Here is an 18,222-nt window from a genome sequence, read left to right as displayed (position 1 = left end):
AAAGCCTGATGCGGGGCTCAAACCCACAAACTGTGAGATAATGACCTGAGCCAAAGTTGGATGCTCAATCCAATGGAGCCACCCAGGCACCCCTTTGTATGTTTTAGATTCAAATTCTTCATCAGATATGTGTTTTACAAATACTTTCTTCCAGTCTGTGCTTGTCTTTTTATTGTCTTAAAGCATCTTTTGCAGAGCAGAAGCTGTTAATTTTTAAAAAGTCCAACTCATCTATTTTTTCTTTCATGGATTTTGCTTTTAGTGCTGTATCTAAAAACTCAAAAGCAAACCAAGGTGCCTAGAGTTCTATGTTACCTTCTAGAAGCTTGATAGTTTTGCTTCTTCCATTTAGGTCTATGATCCAGTTTCAGTTAATTTTTGTGAACAGTGTAAGGTTAGTGGGTGGATAACTTTTTCTGTATGTGGATATGTTGCAGTTCCACTTAATAGAAAGATTACCTTTTTTTCCATTGGATTGTCTTTGCTCCTATCTCAAAGATTGGTTGATTATATTAGAGTAGTCTATTTCTGGGCTACTTATTGGTATGTTCTATTGATCTGTTTGCTTATTCTTCTGCCAGTGCCATGCTATCTTGATTAGTGATATGTGTAATGAATCTGAAATCAGTGTTTAGTCCTCTTACTTTGTTATTCTTTTTCAGTATTATGTGGACTATTTGGGGTCTTTTGTCTTTCTTTTTAAAAAAGGATTTTTTAAAAATGTTTATTTTTGAGAGAGAGAGAGCGTGTTTGTGCAGGTGAGCACGAGTGGGGGAGGGCAGAGAGAAAGAGAGGGATACATAGAATCCAAAGCAGGCTTCAGGCTCAGAGCTGTCAGCACAGAGCCTGACATGGGCTCGAACCCACAAGTCATGAGATCATGACCTGAGCCGAAGTCAGATGCTTAACCGACTAAGTCATCCAGGTGTCCTGTGTCTTTTGTCTTGCTTTCCACATGAATTTAGAATTCACTTGCCAATATCCATGAAATAACTTGATGGAATTTTGATTTGTTGTGTTGGATGTGTACATCAAGTTGGGGAGAATTGATGCCTTAACAGTATTGAGTCTTTCTATCCATGAACATGGAATGTACCTTCATTTATTTAGATATGTTGTGATCTTTCATCAGTTTTCTGGTTTTATTCATATAGATCTCATATGTATTTTGTTAGATTTACCCCTAAATATTTATTTTTTGATGCTAATGCAAATGTATTGCATTTTAAATATCAAATTCCAGTTATTCATTGCTAGTTGTATAAGAAGGCAGTTGGTTTTATGTATTAACATATCCCACAAATTGCTATTTAATTACTTTTTAGCTCTAGGTTGTTTTTTGATAATTCTTTGGGATTTTTCTTTACAGACAACGTTGTCCTCTGTAAACTAGGACAGTGTTATATTTTGTATCCCAATATGTATACTTACTATTTCATTTTATTGTCTTATTGCCATTAGCTAAGTCTTCCAATCCAGTGTTAAATAGGAGTAGCGAGAGGGGATATCCTGCCTTTTTCCCAGTCTTGGGAATAGTTACCTTTAAGTATGTTAGTTGTAGATTTCATGTATGTGTTCTTTATGAGTTTTGGAAGTTCCCCTGTGTTCCTAGTTTGATGAGAGTTTGTAGTATGCATGGGTGTTGGATTTTGTCAGATTTTTTTTATGTGACAGTATGATCACATGATTTTTCTTTTTTAGCATGTTGATGTACTGGATTACATCAGTTGATTTTCAAATACTGATCCAGTCTTGCATACCTGGAATAAATCCCATTTGGTCATGATATATAAATCTTTTTATACATTGTTGGATTCAGTGTGTGAATATTTTGTTGAGGATTTTTGCATGTGTTCATAAGAGATCATGGTCTATAGTTTTCCTTTTTTTAATGTGTGTGTGTGTGTCTTTCCCCCTTTGTGTTGGTATTAAGATAATGGTGATCTCATAGAATAAGTTAAAACATGTTCCCTTGCTTTTGTTTTCTGGAAAAGGTTGTAGAGAATAGCACTGTCTAGGCCTGGTGTTTGCTTTTTTTTTTTTTTTTTTTGGAATGTCATTAATTACTGATTCAATTTCTTTAACAGCTATAGGCCTAGTCAGGTTATGTCTCCTTGTGTGAGTTTTAGTAGTTTGTGTTTTTCAAATAATTAGTTTATTTCATCTAAGTTATTACATTTTTGGGCACAGAGGTATTTGTAATATTTTTTATTATCCCTTTATTTTTAATTTTTTTAATGTTTATTTTTTAAATTTTTTATTTTTTTAATTTTTTTTTTTAACGTTTATTTATTTTTGAAACAGAGACAGAGCATGAATGGGGGAGGGGCAGAGAGAGAGGGAGACACAGAATCTGAAACAGGCTCCAGGCTCTGAGCCATCAGCACAGAGCCTGACTTGGGGCTTGAACTCACGAACCGCGAGATCCTGGCCTGAGCCGAAGTCGGACACTTAACCGACTGAGCCACCCAGGCGCCCCTAATGTTTATTTTTGAGACAGAGAGAGAGAGAGAGACAGACACACGGAGCATGAGTGGAGGAGGGGCAGAGAGAGAGGGAGACACAGAATCAGAAGCAGGCCCTAGGCTCTGAGCTATCAGCACAGAGCCTGACATGGGGCTCAACCCATGAACTGTGAGATCATGACCTGAGCCGAAGTTGGACACTTAACCAACTGAGCCATCCAGGCGCCCCAGCTGAGCCACCCAGGCGCCCCTATTTTTTATGGTCTCTTTAATATCTGTGGTGTCAATAGTGATGACACCTCTTTTGTTTTTGATACTGGTAACTTTTGTCTTCTCTCTTTTTTCTTGGTTAGCCTGGCCAGAGACTTATCAGTTCCTCTGATCTTTTTAAAGAACAGGTTTTGGTTTTGTTGATTTTTTTTTTTTTAACCAACTTCCTGTTTATAATTTCATTGATTTCTGCTGTAATTTTTATTATTTTTTCTTCTGTTTGCCTTAGTTTTATATTGCATTTTTCTAGTTCTTTTTCTTAAAAACTTGGATTATGGAATTTTGACTTTCTTTGTAATGTATGGGTTCAATGTTGTAAGTTTCTTAACACCCTATTTGCTGCATCCCACAGATTTTGAAAAGCTGTATTTTCATTTTCATTTAGTTCAAAATATTTTAAAATTTCTCTGAGACTTCTTTGACCCATAATTTATTTAGAGGTGTATTACTTAATCTCCAAATAATGAGGATTTTCCAGTTTTCTGTTATTGGTTTCTAGTTTAACTCCTTTTTTGACTACTGGCATACATTGTGTGATTTCTCTTTTAAATTTGTTAAGGTGTGTTTTATGGCTCAGAATGTGGCCTATCTTGGTGAATGTTCCATGTGAGCTTAGAAGGATGTGTATGCTGCTGTTGTTGGATGAAGTATTCTGTAAATGTCAATTAAATCCATTTGATTGATGGTGCTCTTCAGTTCAACTGTATCCTTACTGATATTCTGCTGGCTGGCTCTGTCAGTTACTGTTAGAAGAGTGTTGAAGTTTCCAACTACAATAAGGAATTTGTCTGTTTCTCCTTGTAGCTCTTTGGATTTTTCAGCATATGTTTTGATATGCTCTTAGGCATATATACTTTAAGGAATGTTAATGTTGTCTTAGAAAATTGACCCTTTCTTATGATATAATACCCCTTTTTAATTCCTGATAATTTTTTTAAAGTAATCTCTACACTCCATGTGAGGCTCAACTCATGACCCTGAGATCAAGAGTCTTTACCAATTAAGTCAGCCACATGCCCCTATTCCTGATAATTTTCCTTGTTCTGAAGTCTAGTTTGTCTGAGATTAATATTGCTATTGCAGTAAGATTTGATTACTGTTAGCATGGTATGTCTTTCTCCATGTCTTCAACTTAAGAAATATATTTATTTATTTTGAGACAGCAGGGGAGGGGCAGAAGGTGGGAGGGGGGAGAGAGAGAATCCCAAGAAGACTCCGTCCTGTCAGCACAGAGCCTGACTCAGGGCTTGATCCCATGAACCCTTAGATCATGACCTGAGCCAAAATCAAGAGTTGGATGCTTATCCGATTGAGCCACCCAGGTGCCCTATCCATCTCTTTACTTTTAATCTGTCTGTGTTTCTGTATTTAAAATGGGTTTCCCTTAGGCAACATATAGTTGGTTCTTGGTTTTTTTAATCCACTCTGTCACATTTCCTCTTTCAGTTGGTATATTTATACCATTCCTAAAGTGATTATTGATATAGTTAGTGTTAATATCTACCATGTATATTTTTTCTGCTTTCTTTTTTTTTTGAGGGGTGGTTTTTGCCTTGTTTTCTAAGAGTCCTTTATATATTCTAGATATTAGTGTTTTATCTGCTTTGTATGTTGTATTTATTATTTCTGATATTTCCTTTATTTTAGTTCATAGTACCTTCTGTTGTTCTGAAGTTATTTTTCTTTTCATGGTTTGTAGGTACTGTGCCATGTGTATTAGTTAAGAAAACTTTTCCATCCAATATATTTGATTTCAGTAATTTATATCCAAAACTGTGTATGTGTGTGTGTGTGTGTGTGTGTGTGTGTGTGTGTGTGTGAGAGAGAGAGAGAGAGAGAGAGAGAGAGGGGGGGGGGGGGGGGGGGGAGGGAGGGACACGGAGGCAGAATCCATTTGGAATTCTTTGGTAGATGATTTAACTATACAGGATTCAAACATTTTTCTTCCGTGAAAGGCTAGCCAGTTGTTTCAGTAATATTTATTAAATAGTCCATCCTTTAACCACTAATATGAAATTGCACTTTAATTGTATAATAGGTTTACAAATCTATATTATCTGTTTTTGTACTCTCATCTGTACTGTTTATATGATACATGTCTGTGCCTGAGCTACTACCATATTTTAATTACTGTAGCATATTAGTTGGCAAGGCATATCCTACCTTCTAGTTGTTTTTCAAAACATTCTTAGTTATTTTTGTGAATTGTTTCTTCCCAATGAGAATCATCCAATAACATAAAAATTCGGTTAGAATTATTATATTTAACTTGTAGATTAATAATTGACATCTTTATGGTGAATTTGCTTCCAATTATTTACAAGACATTCTAAAGTACAGCAACTAAATTTCTTCCTTTAATGCATTTTAAACCAGTAGAATTACTCTTTATTGGCCAGTATAGCTCAAGGATTTGACCTTCTTAAATGTGAACTTTTCATATATTAATTGTGTTTTGTAATATAATTACTTTTATCACTATGACATCTATGTTTCTTATTCTCTTTATTTTCACCTCATTTATATTTATTTTGATAACCTGTTGTTATAAACTTGGGTATATTTATTTCTTTTTACATTTTCTATCATGCCCTCCAGTTTCTTCATTATCATCCTCCAAAACCTTGCCCACATTCTCCTTTTACTCCTCAGTTTCATTCCAAAGTCTGTTTATGTAAGCATAATTACCCTTATCCTTCTTGCACAAATCTTTCCTTCATCTGTTAGATGACTCTCAAAGGATTAGTTTGAGTTTTTGGCTTGAGTTGTGTCCAGAGGCACAACTGCTATTAGTCTGTGCTCCAAGTTCCACCTGACTTAGAAGAATGGGAAAAAAGATAACTGTAAGCAGGAGAAGGAGATTATTAATTTTTGCTCACCTGACCAGTGGAACACTTTAAGATAATATTAAGTCCTGTAGGTAAAGATTGGAAATTTTGTGATAAATCTGAATTAGAATCGAGGAACTTATTTATGAGTAGATTATAAACTGTTTTCACTGTTACTTCCACTGAACTTAACCAGAGCATTTGTAGTATCCTTGATTTTCCTTTCACTCCACATGTTTTCCGAGAATATTAAAATGGTCGCTTGACCCTTCATCTTTATTTTTTCCATTAACAGTTAGTTCTTGCTTGCTTCTGTCTAGTGAGTACAATATGATGACAGTTTAAGTTTTCGCTATTGATTCAAGATCTTGAAAGGCTTCAAGATCATTAACTTGAAGGTGATTGACCCAAATGCCAACATATTTGAAATCTGAGATAATTATTGTGACATAGAAAATGTGTACACATTTTTATTTTAATGTTTCAGTTAGAATTCTTAGTAACATTTTCTTACGATTTAATACTTCTTTATGGAACTAAACACTTTCTGATTTAATGTGAATTTGGATTAATTCAATTTCCAGTAAATTGACAATTAAAAATTGGTTTATTCAGAAGGTTAAGGATTTGATTCCTTAATAATTTCTATAAGATTAAGAATTTAACTTTGTCTAGAAGTTGAACAGATCATTTCTGATCTTTTGAAGTTACTGGTTCAATTTTAATGTTTATAACATCATCTTCAATTATTTGTAGGGATGTTTTCATTCTCTATAGTTGGACACAAACTATCCCAATACTCAGTTGCTTAAAACAAAAACAGTCATTTGTTTTGCTCACAAATCTGCATTTTAGGCAGGGTTTGGCAGGCATGTTTGTCTGTGTTCCATGTGGTGTCTGCTAGGATTCTCAAATTGGGCTAGAGGATCATTCACATAGCTGGCAAAGTGACATTGATTATTGATTTTTCCTGACGTGGATCTCTCTGTGGGCACCTTGGACTTCCTTACAACATGGTGGGTGGGTTCCAAGAGTGAATATCCCAAGAAGCCATGTTCTAAGAGACAGGAAATGAAAACTACTAGTTTTTTAAGGCCTGGGTCTAGAAACACACATATTTTCACTTCTGTATTATATTGATCAAGCAGTCATAGGGTTCAGATTCTAGGAATAGGGAACCTGCAGCTCTTGGTGGGAGGGAGGAGAGTCAAAGAAATTTGGAGTCGTGTTGTCTTTCTTTCGTTCGTTCGTTCATTCGTTCGTTCATTTATTTATTTTGAGAAAGAGCTTGTATGTGCACACACGAGCTGGGAAGAGACAGAGGGGGAGAGAGAGAAAACCCCAGGGAGGCTCTGTGCTAACCAACTGGGGCTCTATCCCAAGAGCCATGAGAGCATGACTTTAGCCAAAATCAAGTGTCTGATGCTTAACCCACTGAGCCACTCAGGCACCTCATGGTGCCATGTTTTCAAAGTGCTACAAGGGTTATGGGAATTTTACTATTCTTAGTTGATAAAGTTAATTTGTTTCAAAGGGAGAATAGTGTTAGTACTTTGAATCAGTAATGTTTATTCTTATTTAGATATTTTCCAATGCAACTGGTTTCTTTTTATCTTTTCACCATTAAGGCTTTTTGAAGAGTATATTTTAAAGTAATAAAAACAGTATTTGCAAGATCTATGTGAGGAAAATTACAAAACTCCAACCAAAGAAATCAAAGATCCTAGTAAATATATATGGACAGGAAGACTCAATAATGTTAAGATGCCAGTTCTTCCCAACTTAATTGGTGGATTCAGCACAATCCCAGTCAAAACCTCAGCAAGCTATATTGTGAATATCAAGAAACTGATTCTAAGCTTATATAGAAAGACAAAAGACCTCAAATATTCAGTGTAATAGTGAAGAAGAATAACAAAGTTATAGGTCTGATCCTGACTTTAGTGATCAAGACAGTGTGGAACTGGTGAAGAATAGACCAATAGATCAATGGATAGAATTGGTAACACAAATTTCAACATTTCAACACAAATAGATTACTGATCTTTGAGATAGGAGCAAAGACAATCCAAAGGAAAAAATAATCTTTTTATTAAGTGGAACTGCAACATGTCCACATAATCTACCCACTGACCTTACACCATTCACAAAAATTAACTCAAATGGATCATAGACCTACATGGAAGAAGCATAACTATCAAGCTTCTAGAAGATAACATAAAACTCTAGGTACCTTGGTTTGCTTTTGAGTTTTTAAATACAGCACTAAAAGCAAAATCCATTAAAGAAAAAATAGATGAGCTGGACTTTATTAAAATTAATGATCATGACTTGAGCTGAAATCAAGGAGTTGGATGCTTAACTGACTGAGCCACCTGGGTGCCCTTAATTTTTTTCTTACAATATATAGATTTAGTTAAAAGGATTCAGAATGTTTTTATTGTCATGTTATTCTCTTAACGATTTACAGAGTAAATAGATTTTTTTTTTCCGAGAGAGAGAGAGAGAGAGAGAGAGAGAGAGAGAGTGTGAGTTGCATACAGGGGAGGGGCAGATAGAGAGGGAAAGAGAGAATCCCAGTCAGGCTCCACACCCAGCGGGGCTAGATCTTATGACCATGAGATCATGACCTGAGCTGAAATCCAGTCCTAGCTGTTCCCCCTGCCCCCAGAGTAAATAGATTTTTGAAAGTGCTAATTATACTACTTTAATTTAACAACCAGAACATATATTTTAACTATTTGTATAAAAATATAAAATAATTTCCATTTAGACGTATTTCGTGAATATGTATTTCTGAGCAGGGTATTTAAAGTAATAGCTAATTTTTAATTTTGGGAAATAACTGACATTTAAAAATATATGTTCATAAAGCAAAAAAATCTCTATTATCAGTTAATAATCATGCTATTAGTAGGTGGATTTTCTATAAAGCTGTGTATACCATAGCTGTTGAAAGTTGAACATGAAGTTTTCCATCAGGAATTAGTATTTATGTTGTGTCAGAATTATGGTGATTATACTTTATTTGAAAAAGAAAGAACTCAGTACTGTATATTCTATTGGTTTTGAAGTTTGAGTCACAATTGTAGGTGCTAACTTTCGAAAAAGAAATCTACATTGGATGGCTTAATATTTTGGAAAAATCTCAAATGTTAACTTGTCACAATCCGTGACAGCTCTGACATTCATTAGTATAAACTACAGTGTGTACATGAAATTAAAAAAACCTGTTTTAGGTAATTTCTTTCAGGTGAGGTTGGGATGATGCTAATATAAAGGAATTAGATTTGGTGCCCATTATATTTCTGAGTTAATATTTCTATTTTAACTATTTAGAATTTCTTCAGTTCTGTGAATGGGATATGGGACTAGACTAATAACTAGTTAACTAATAAACCAAACTGTTAGTTAACATGATCATACCAATCATTTCTATTTAAATTACTTTTGTTTTTAAATTAAAATGAAGAAACTTTTTGTTAACATGATATAATTTTACGGTTACTTTAGGCCATTAAGAATATGATTGAGATTTTTCTTTTTCTTTCTGATGCCATCATTTAAGAATCAGTATTCCAGAAGAGTTGATACAGCTTTGCATTTTTCTTCCTGGTAGTGACAAACCAGCTACTATAGACTCACAGTGTTCAGTACTTGTCATTGACAGCCTTTCTGTGACAGAGAGTCTATATAGACTGACATAAAGTGCAGCCTGTTGTGAACTCCTAAGTGAGTCTGCCAGAAACTCAGCAGATAGAACTAATTGGGGAGGAAAGGATTTTTGTGCCTTCTCTTTCTTTCTGTTCTTTTTGTTTTGTAAGATAGATATTGTTAGTAGCTTGTTTATGTAAGATTTTTCTGCCTCTCTTTTCTCATTGCACGGATCATTTTTTAACTTAAAGTCTTGCACTGCAGGTCATTAAGCACTTCCACATGGAGGCTGGCACAGGACCCAGCTCGAGACGCACAGCTCATAACAGTTGATGAAAAATTGGTAAGAATTTTCTACTGTACACGGCTGTGATTCTGCCTTCAGGGTTATTTTTGTATAACAGCTTTTCAGTATCGTGTTCTGGGTTCTTCTAGGAAAATGATTTGAATTTAAATTTCTAGATTGTGTGTAAATTTTAAGAAGAAATTTTCATCACAAAAAGATAAAGACAATTTGTGTTAAGTGTAATACACAAATATTAAGTCATATAAAGATATTAAGAGGTTAAAATGGCAAAAGGCTTCATTTTTGTGGTGTTTATAAGTAGCAATCAGAACATTTTAATTTAACAAATACAAATTGAGTATACATATGAATGAATATGTAATTTTTATTTTCTCAGCTACACTCCTGTTTAAATTGTAAGACACCAGGTGGTACCTAAAATTAAGTATATTGGGTTTTTATGGGACCAGTTATTGTATTGTTATTATATGTATATATGTACACGCAAATTGCATTTCTACATTATGCATGAGAGGTTACAACTAGCAACAAATAATACTCTGTTAATCAGTAGCAGATAGAATTTTGGTAACTGTCACTTGTAAAATTTTTCAATGTGTGCTGTTACTTTAGATACAACTTCTTGTTTATACCTATGTTGTAAAATAGCATACATTTTGTAAAGTCTCTAATACTTATAAAAATGTGTAATAGTGTAAGCATACTTCTCATTTTTTATCTGGTTTACCATTATCAAATGTGTGGGTATCTTTCTTAACTACTTTTCCTCCAATTGTACATTCTTTTATCACTCAGTAAGCAAAATTTAATTTTTCATTTTTTTAAATGTTTATTTTGAGAGAGAGAGAGAGAGAGAGCATGCACCTGAGCAGAGTAAGGGCAGAGAGAGAGAGAGAGTCCCAGGCAGGTTCCATGATCAGTGCGGAGTCCGACTTAGGGCTTGATCTCATGATTGTGAGACCATGACCTGAGCTGCTTAACAGACTGAGCCACCCAGGCACCCCAGCATAATTTATTTTATTTTATTTTATTTTATTTTATTTTATTTTATTTTATTTTATTTTATTTTATTTTATTTTATTTTTTAATTTTTTTAACGTTTATTTATTTTTGAGACATAGAGAGAGCATGAACGGGGGAGGGTCAGAGAGAGAGGGAGACACAGAATCTGAAACAGGCTCCAGGCTCTGAGCAGTCAGCACAGAGCCCGACGCGGGGCTCGAACTCAGGGACCGCGAGATCATGACCTGAGCCGAAGTCAGCCACCTAACCGACTGAGCCACCCAGGTGCCCCAGCATAATTTAAATAATAGGTCACACTTAAAAATGATCTAAACACCATTTATACCATTAGAGATATTAACAGATACATAAACAAATGAGTTAACAGACAAGGGACAGATAGCTTGGAAAACTCACATGTCAGGCTTAAGGCTGGTTGGTTTTATCTTTAAACTGTCTCTATCTGCTTGCTCACATTGCCTTCATCTTGGTCTAGGCCAGCATCATCTTTCACTTAGATTGCTACAGTAGTTTTTAAATTGATCTCTATAGATATTTCAATCTTCCTTTAATTCATTTTCCAAAGGATAATCAGAACAGACTTTTTTAACTGCTGTTTTTGTCACTTCTTGTGTGTAAAATCCATTGGTTTTCTTACTGACCTAGAAGTTAACATTAAAATCCTTACATGGTTCTTGAGGTCTTGCATGATTTAAGGCCTGTCTTCCTCTCGAGGTTTATCTTGTAACACTGTCTTTTATACTCTGTGCTCTAGCCACACCAAGCCTGGAACTTGTTTTCCTGTTTTGGGGCATTCACATTCCAGTTCATTCTGCCTAGAGGCTTTTCACCAATCCCTTAGTTCTTCAACCAGGGGCCATCTACTTATTCTTCAAATAGTAGTCGAACACCACTTGCTTAGTCAAGTATAAAAGAAGTGAGAGAGGTATGTGTGAGAGGAGGATGAATTACCCATGTCATGGGTTCATTAATTAACGACAGTACTGCTTGAATTTTTCCAATGACTATCTTCTAAGCACCAAGAGACTGGCTTCTTGTTCTAATATTATGGGGTTTACTCTCTATAATAAATTTTCAAATTTTATAGAGTTTATTAGTAATGCTTCTGAGTTCTCTTCTTTCTGGTTGGAAGAATGAGTGAGGTAGCAATCTGTTGTTCTAAACAAGATGCTATGAATCCTACCAGAGAGGTTTACAGACCGCTTTGAGTTTTGCATTTTTTATCTCATATCAGTTGCATACTTTCAATGAATCTTCTTGCCCTGTGTAGATTTTTCTCAGCTTTGTTATGTCTTGAAGTGCATTAGCGAAAATGTCAGTATGGTATTCCAGCTGAAATCAATTCAAGTCTTACACATAAATTATTCATAGCTATTGAAGTAATATTTGAACAGATAATTCAAACCTATAGGTAATTTTCAAACCTGAGGTTTAGCCATTGATTTAGGTTTATATTAAAATGCTGTATTAAATACTCAAATAGGTAACATAACGCTGATAGGGGTTTCAGTCTTCTTGTTCCTACACATTACTAGATGTTTCAGTTGATAGAGTAATGACATGACCACTGACTGAAGGGTACTTCCAGAAATATTGAGCAATTGGACTTGATTATATATGCATTTTGAATAAGAATGATTCATTCCAAGACCCACAGTACATGCCTGAAACTATGGATAATACCATATATGCTGTATATGCTATGTTTTTCCTATACATACATACCTATGATAAAGTTTAACTTAGAAATTAGGCACAGTAAGAAATTAACAACAACAATAATAAAATAGAACAATTGTAACAATATACTAATAAAAGTTATGTGAGTGTGGTCTCTCTCTCTTGTGATGATGTGAGATGACAAGATGCTTATGTGGTGAGATGAAGTCAGGTGAATGATACAGGCTTTGTGATGTAGCATTTGGCTAACATTGACCTTTAGATATGTTAGAAGGACAATCACTAGCTTTCTTCTTCTTCTTTCTTCTTCTTTTATGTTAGTACAAGCAGGGGAGGGGCAGAGAGAGGGGGAGAGAGAGAATCCCAAGCAGGATCCATGCTGTCAGCACAGGGTCGCATGCAGGTCTCAATCTCCGGAACTGTGAATCATGACCTCAGCCGAAACCGAGTCAGATGCTTAACTCACTGAGCCACCCAGGTGCCCTGAGAATCACTAGCTTTCGGACTGTGGTTGACTGTAGGTAACTGAAACTGCAGAAAGCAAAACTGTAGATAGGGTGGTGTGGGGGTGGGGTATCTTCTGTATATTAACATTAATGATAAGAATATTTCAAAAATGTTAAGTAAATATAAGTATTTTAGAAGGAGATGTGGAAGCAGCATTTTAACATGATATGTAATGTAAACCAATTTATTAGCTAAGTATACCATCTTCATTAACTGCTCAACACAAGATTACTGTTATATTTGTACCCGAAATTGGATGAAAGCTAAAATCTTAATGTAAGGTAAGCTAATTGGCCATTATCATGATTTCTATTGGATATTCTTATATAATGTATTAAAATTAATACAGGTGATAACCTATTATAGCCGAGGGCTTTAGCATATGGACTAAGCTTAGTTGAGGATAAATTTTTGTGGTTATTGTAAAATGGATCCTAGGAATTTAAAACCAGAGGATAACTTTTTTTTTTTTTTTTAATTTTTTTTTAACGTGTATTGATTTTTGAGACAGAGAGAGACAGAGCATGAATGGGGGAGGGTCAGAGAGAGGGAGACACAGAATCCGAAACAGGCTCCAGGCTCCGAGCTGTCAGCACAGAGCCGGACGTGGGACTCAAACTCATAGACCGCGAGATCATGACCTGAGCCGAAGTCAGCTGCTTAACTGACTGAGCCACCCAGGCGCCCCAAACCAGAGGATAACTTTAAATGTTACCTAGTTTTATTACTGAATCCAATTATTTCTCATTTGAAAGATTGTTCAACCTTTTATTCAAGATAAATTGTATGGGGAAATCCAGTAAGTAATTAACTAGATAAAAGCTGAACTGTTGGAGGGTAAGGGTTGGGAACATGAAGGAAGACTTGTAAACTTTCCCCAAGACTGCCTTCTTGGGTAACTTCATAGAGTGAGATTTGGAAAGATAATTTAATCTTCTGTCCTTTTTATTAGACCAAACAACTTGTTCTCAAACTTCTGTTTTAAAAATTTCCAGTTAACTGGTTCTCATTTCTTTTGAGGTTACTCTTTATATTACTCATCAGCCATAATTATTAGAAAGCGATTTATTACTGAGAAAAAATAGTCTTTACAACAAATGAAGATGGAACAATTGTATACCCAAATGCAAAACAAAACAAAAACCTTCATCTATACTGTGTACCATATGCAAAAAGTAACTCAAACTTCTAAATGTAAACTCATAGTTCTAAATGTAAAACTAGAAATTTTAAAACTTCTAGAAAACAATGTAGGAGAAGCTCTCTATAACTTTGTGTTAGGCATATATTTTATAGATACAAACTAAATCCATTTTTAAAAAAATTATGAAGTTGTGTTTCCTTACAATTAGAAATTTCTGCTCTTTGAAAGACATTGTTAAGAGACAGAAAAGACAAGGCACAGACTAGGAGAAAATATTTACAAAACATACCTGATAGAGGAGTTGTATCCAGACACTAAACAACACTTACAACTACAGGATCTCATGGTTGGTGAGTTTGAGCCCTGTGTCAGGCTCCGTGCTGAACGAGCAGAGCCTGCTTGGGATTCTCTGTCTCCCTTTCTCTCTGCTTCTGTCTCTCTCTCTCTAAGATAAATAAATAAACAAAACATTAAAAAAAAAAAAAAACTACAGTGAGATACCACTATACCGTGATATACACCATACAGTATACATTGAATGGCTTAAAAAAATTGCCATACCAAGTGCTAGCAAGGATGCAGAGCTACTGGAACTCGCATGCAGTGCTGGTGGGAATGCAAAATGGTACAGCCGTTTTGGAAAACAGTGTGGTAGTTTCTTACAAAGTTAAATATATACTTATCATATAACCCAGCAGTCCCACTTCTCAGTGTTTACTCAAGTGAAATGAAATCTTACGTTCATATAAAATCCTTCATGCAAATGTTTTTAATAGCTTTATTTATAATTCCAACAACTAGAAACACCCCAACTATACTTCAGTATACCTATACAATAGACTTTTCCTCACCAGTTAGTAGCAAATGTGGGTGAATCTCTAGTGCATTATGTTAAGTAAAAGGAGCCAGACTCACAGGCTGCCTACTGTGTGATTCCATTTATTTGACATGCTAGAACAGGCAAAACTCTAGGGACAAAAAATTGATCATTGGTTGTCAAGGTTGGGTGTTGGAGGAGGAATACACTAAAAAGGGCATTAGGAAATTTGGGGTGATGGAACTATTCTATATGTTGATTATGGTGTTCTTTTTAAAAAATCCTTATTTATATTGATTTGTTTAAAAAAACCCGTGTAACCGAACACTTTAAAGGATTAATTTTATTGTTTATAAATTGTATCTCAGTTTTTAAAACAAATATTTATTTTTGAGTAGAGAGAGAGAGAGCACACTTGTGCTCACAAGCGGGGGAGGGGCAGAGAGGGGGGAAACACAGAAACTGAAGCAGGCTCCAGGCTCTGAGCTGGCAGCACAGAGCCCGACGTGGGGCTCAGACTCATGAACTGTGAGATGGTGACCTGAGCCGAAGTTGGACGTTTAACCGACTGAGCCACCCAGGTGCCCCATCTCAGTTTTTTAAAACGGAGAAAGAGTGTTTCTTGATTTGGTGCTAATATACTTCTTTCTAACTAATATCCATTGGTTCAAGGTCTGCCCTATTATATAGGACATGCCATTTTTTTTACATGACAGCCTTCTGTATACATGAAAACAGCTCTGGCCATCCTAAATCTGTGGTTCTGAAAGAGTGGTCTGGGCAAGGTGGGGATGGGGAGTAGCCCAAGACCCTTAAGAGTCCACAAATCAAACTATTTTTATAACTATACAAAGATTATATTTTCCCTTTTCACTGTGTTGACACTGACACTTAAGATACAGAAGTAGTTGTGTTACATCTGTGGTACTAGTCATTTTATTCACTTTCTTGCATTCGAGATTAAAAAAAAAACAACTAGTTTGACTTAATGTCCTTGATTAATCAGCAAAAATTTTTAATTAAAAAATTTCAATGCTGCAAATGCAGCTTTTTTTTCTTTTACATACACATCTTTTTATGTTCCATGTAACAAAACAAGTCGTACACATAAAACACTTCTGCTGTATACCTAAGTTGTCTCGAGGCAAAGCACCTGTATGGTTGAGTTGCTTTTGCAAACTGAACCTAGCCACTTTTTTCATGGAACACCTTTTAAGTAAAAAAACAGCAACAGATGACAGATGAACTATGGTTTTTTAGTCTTCCGTACATGGCAGACATTTTCTCAAAAGCTAACTTCAACAAAGTGTTGCCCATGATAAACTTCAAGCTTTCAAATGAAAATTAGAATTTTTGTAGAACTTGATTCTGCCACTGATCTGATTGAGCTTGACATCTTTCCATTACTTAAAGAGTGTTCTAATAGGATTGGTGGTAGTGTTAATGAATGTGATTTTTAAAATATTGTGTAATGAAATATGCTAACATTTGGAAGATCTGCATACTTCTATGAAATAGTATTTTCCATATGGCCAGTGTATGATTTTATAAAATCATGTGTGGGTAAAAGTTTCATGTAAAGTGCAGGAAAGAATAATGAATTTAATGTAACTAAGTGAAAAAATATTAAAGCTATTAAAATATTGCTCGCTTTTCTAATTACATATTTGAGGGTAAATTTTCTTCATTTATTGAAACCAAGACAACTTAGCACAACTGAATTAGGAGTAGATGTTAGAATTTAGCTGTCTTTTATTAAGCTGGATATTAGATATTTTAAAAAATGCAAATCATTGCAACTCTTAGTTTTTGAAAAGGTAGTTATTTTTCATTATAATTATAATGTTATTTATGTAAGTATGTATTCAGTTTATTTTATTTATTTATTAAAAAAAATTTTTTTTTAAAACGTTTATTTATTTTTGAGACAGAGAGAGACACAGCATGAACGGGGGAGGGTCAGAGAGAGAGGGAGACACAGAATCTGAAACAGGCTTCAGGCTCTGAGCAGTCAGCACAGAGCCCGATGCGGGGCTTGAACTCACGGACCGCGAGATCATGACCTGAGCCGAAGTCAGACGCATAACCGACTGAGCCACCCAGGCGCCCCTGTATTCAGTTTATTTTAAATTAAGTATATATTTTTCTCCATTTTATTTATTTATTTTTTTAACGTTTTATTTATTTTTGAGACAGGGAGAGACAGAGCGTGAACAGGGGAGGGTCAGAGAAAGGGAGACACAGAATCTGAAACAGGCTCCAGGCTCTGAGCTGTCAGCACAGAGCCCGACACGGGGCTCGAACTCACGGACCGCGAGATCATGACCCGAGCCGAAGTTGGCCGCTTAACCGACTGAGCCACCCAGGCGCCCCTATTTTTCTCCATTTTAATTAAAAAACATTTTTTTTTTAATGTTTATTCATTTTTGAGAGAGACAACACAGAGCATGAGCAGAGGAGGGTCAGAGAGAGAGGGACACACAGAATCTGAAGCAGGCACTAGGCTTCGAGCTGTCAGCCCAGAGCCCATTGCTGGGCTCGAACTCACAGAGAGATCAGACGTGAGCCAACTGAGCCGACCTCCGATGCCCAACCGACTGAGCCACCCAGGCGCCCCTCCATTTTAATTTTTTTTTATGGTGAATATCTAGATACATTTCACATAAGTGAGACCTTGTTGGGGTCTCAGTAATTTTAAATATATAAAGGAGTCCTGAGACTGAAATAATCATATCCTAAGTCTTTTCTGGGTTAAACATCCTGAGGGCTTTGATTCCTTTCACATGAGTTCCAGTTAATTCATCATCTTGATTACTTTCCAGTTTGACCGAATCCCTTTTAAATGTTGCTGCCAAGATTTCTTATGATACTCCAGATGTATGGTGCAAGGTATGGCAGGGATTATCCCTATTCCTTTTAGTCTTAGCAGTTCTAGTAAGGAAACTCAAAATTTAGGTTCTCATACTTCTTCCTTAATGTGGATTTCATGGAGAACTAAAACTCAGATCCTTTTTTATTTGTACTGTTATCAAGTCATATTTCTTTCATCTTAAATATATGCTGTTTTTATTTTCAACTAATATTCTTAGATGAGCTCAAACAGCATGTTCCCAAGTGAAGCTTAATTTTTTTCTTTCTTCTTTTTTTTGCTATCACATCTGCCAGGCAGAATTTAATAAAGTGTTTTATTCTGGGCATCAATTGTATATTGATAACATGTTTCCTATTTTTTTTTAAGACATAGAAAGTAGAGGGGAAAGTGGCATTTTCTAATGTAAAGAATGTATTCAGTAATTTTACAACTACACAGTGTTGCCATCGTTAGAGACAAATCTTCAGAGGATGAAGTTGTAATTCCTGGATTACCGTTAATAATAAATTTTATACCAGGGCACATGGTAAGTTTCTAATTGGTCAATCTTAAGAATGTCTTTCTTGTTCGTTGTGTATAAACTGTTATCTTTTTCATTTACTAATAAATGAATTAGTAAAAATTTAAATATAAGAAGAGTAGATGACAGCATTTA

At 35.3% G+C, this 18,222-nt stretch overlaps 1 protein-coding gene across 2 annotated transcripts in view; it reads left to right on the top strand.

The window, feature by feature from the left end:
• Positions 1-18,222, top strand: part of NDUFS4 (NADH:ubiquinone oxidoreductase subunit S4) — a 112,675-nt gene that overhangs the window by 30,326 nt on the left and 64,127 nt on the right. For both annotated transcript variants that reach the window (XM_007076646.2, XM_042994916.1), the window contains exon 2: positions 9,482-9,560. In XM_007076646.2, coding sequence (XP_007076708.1) covers positions 9,482-9,560 — 79 coding nt within the window. The remainder of the gene's footprint in view (positions 1-9,481; positions 9,561-18,222) is intronic.

Source organism: Panthera tigris, chromosome A1 (assembly GCF_018350195.1).
Source record: "Panthera tigris isolate Pti1 chromosome A1, P.tigris_Pti1_mat1.1, whole genome shotgun sequence".
NCBI classification, from domain to species: Eukaryota; Metazoa; Chordata; class Mammalia; order Carnivora; family Felidae; genus Panthera; species Panthera tigris.
Note: the sequence above shows the minus strand (reverse complement) of the source record. Positions and strands in the feature narration are given on the sequence as shown.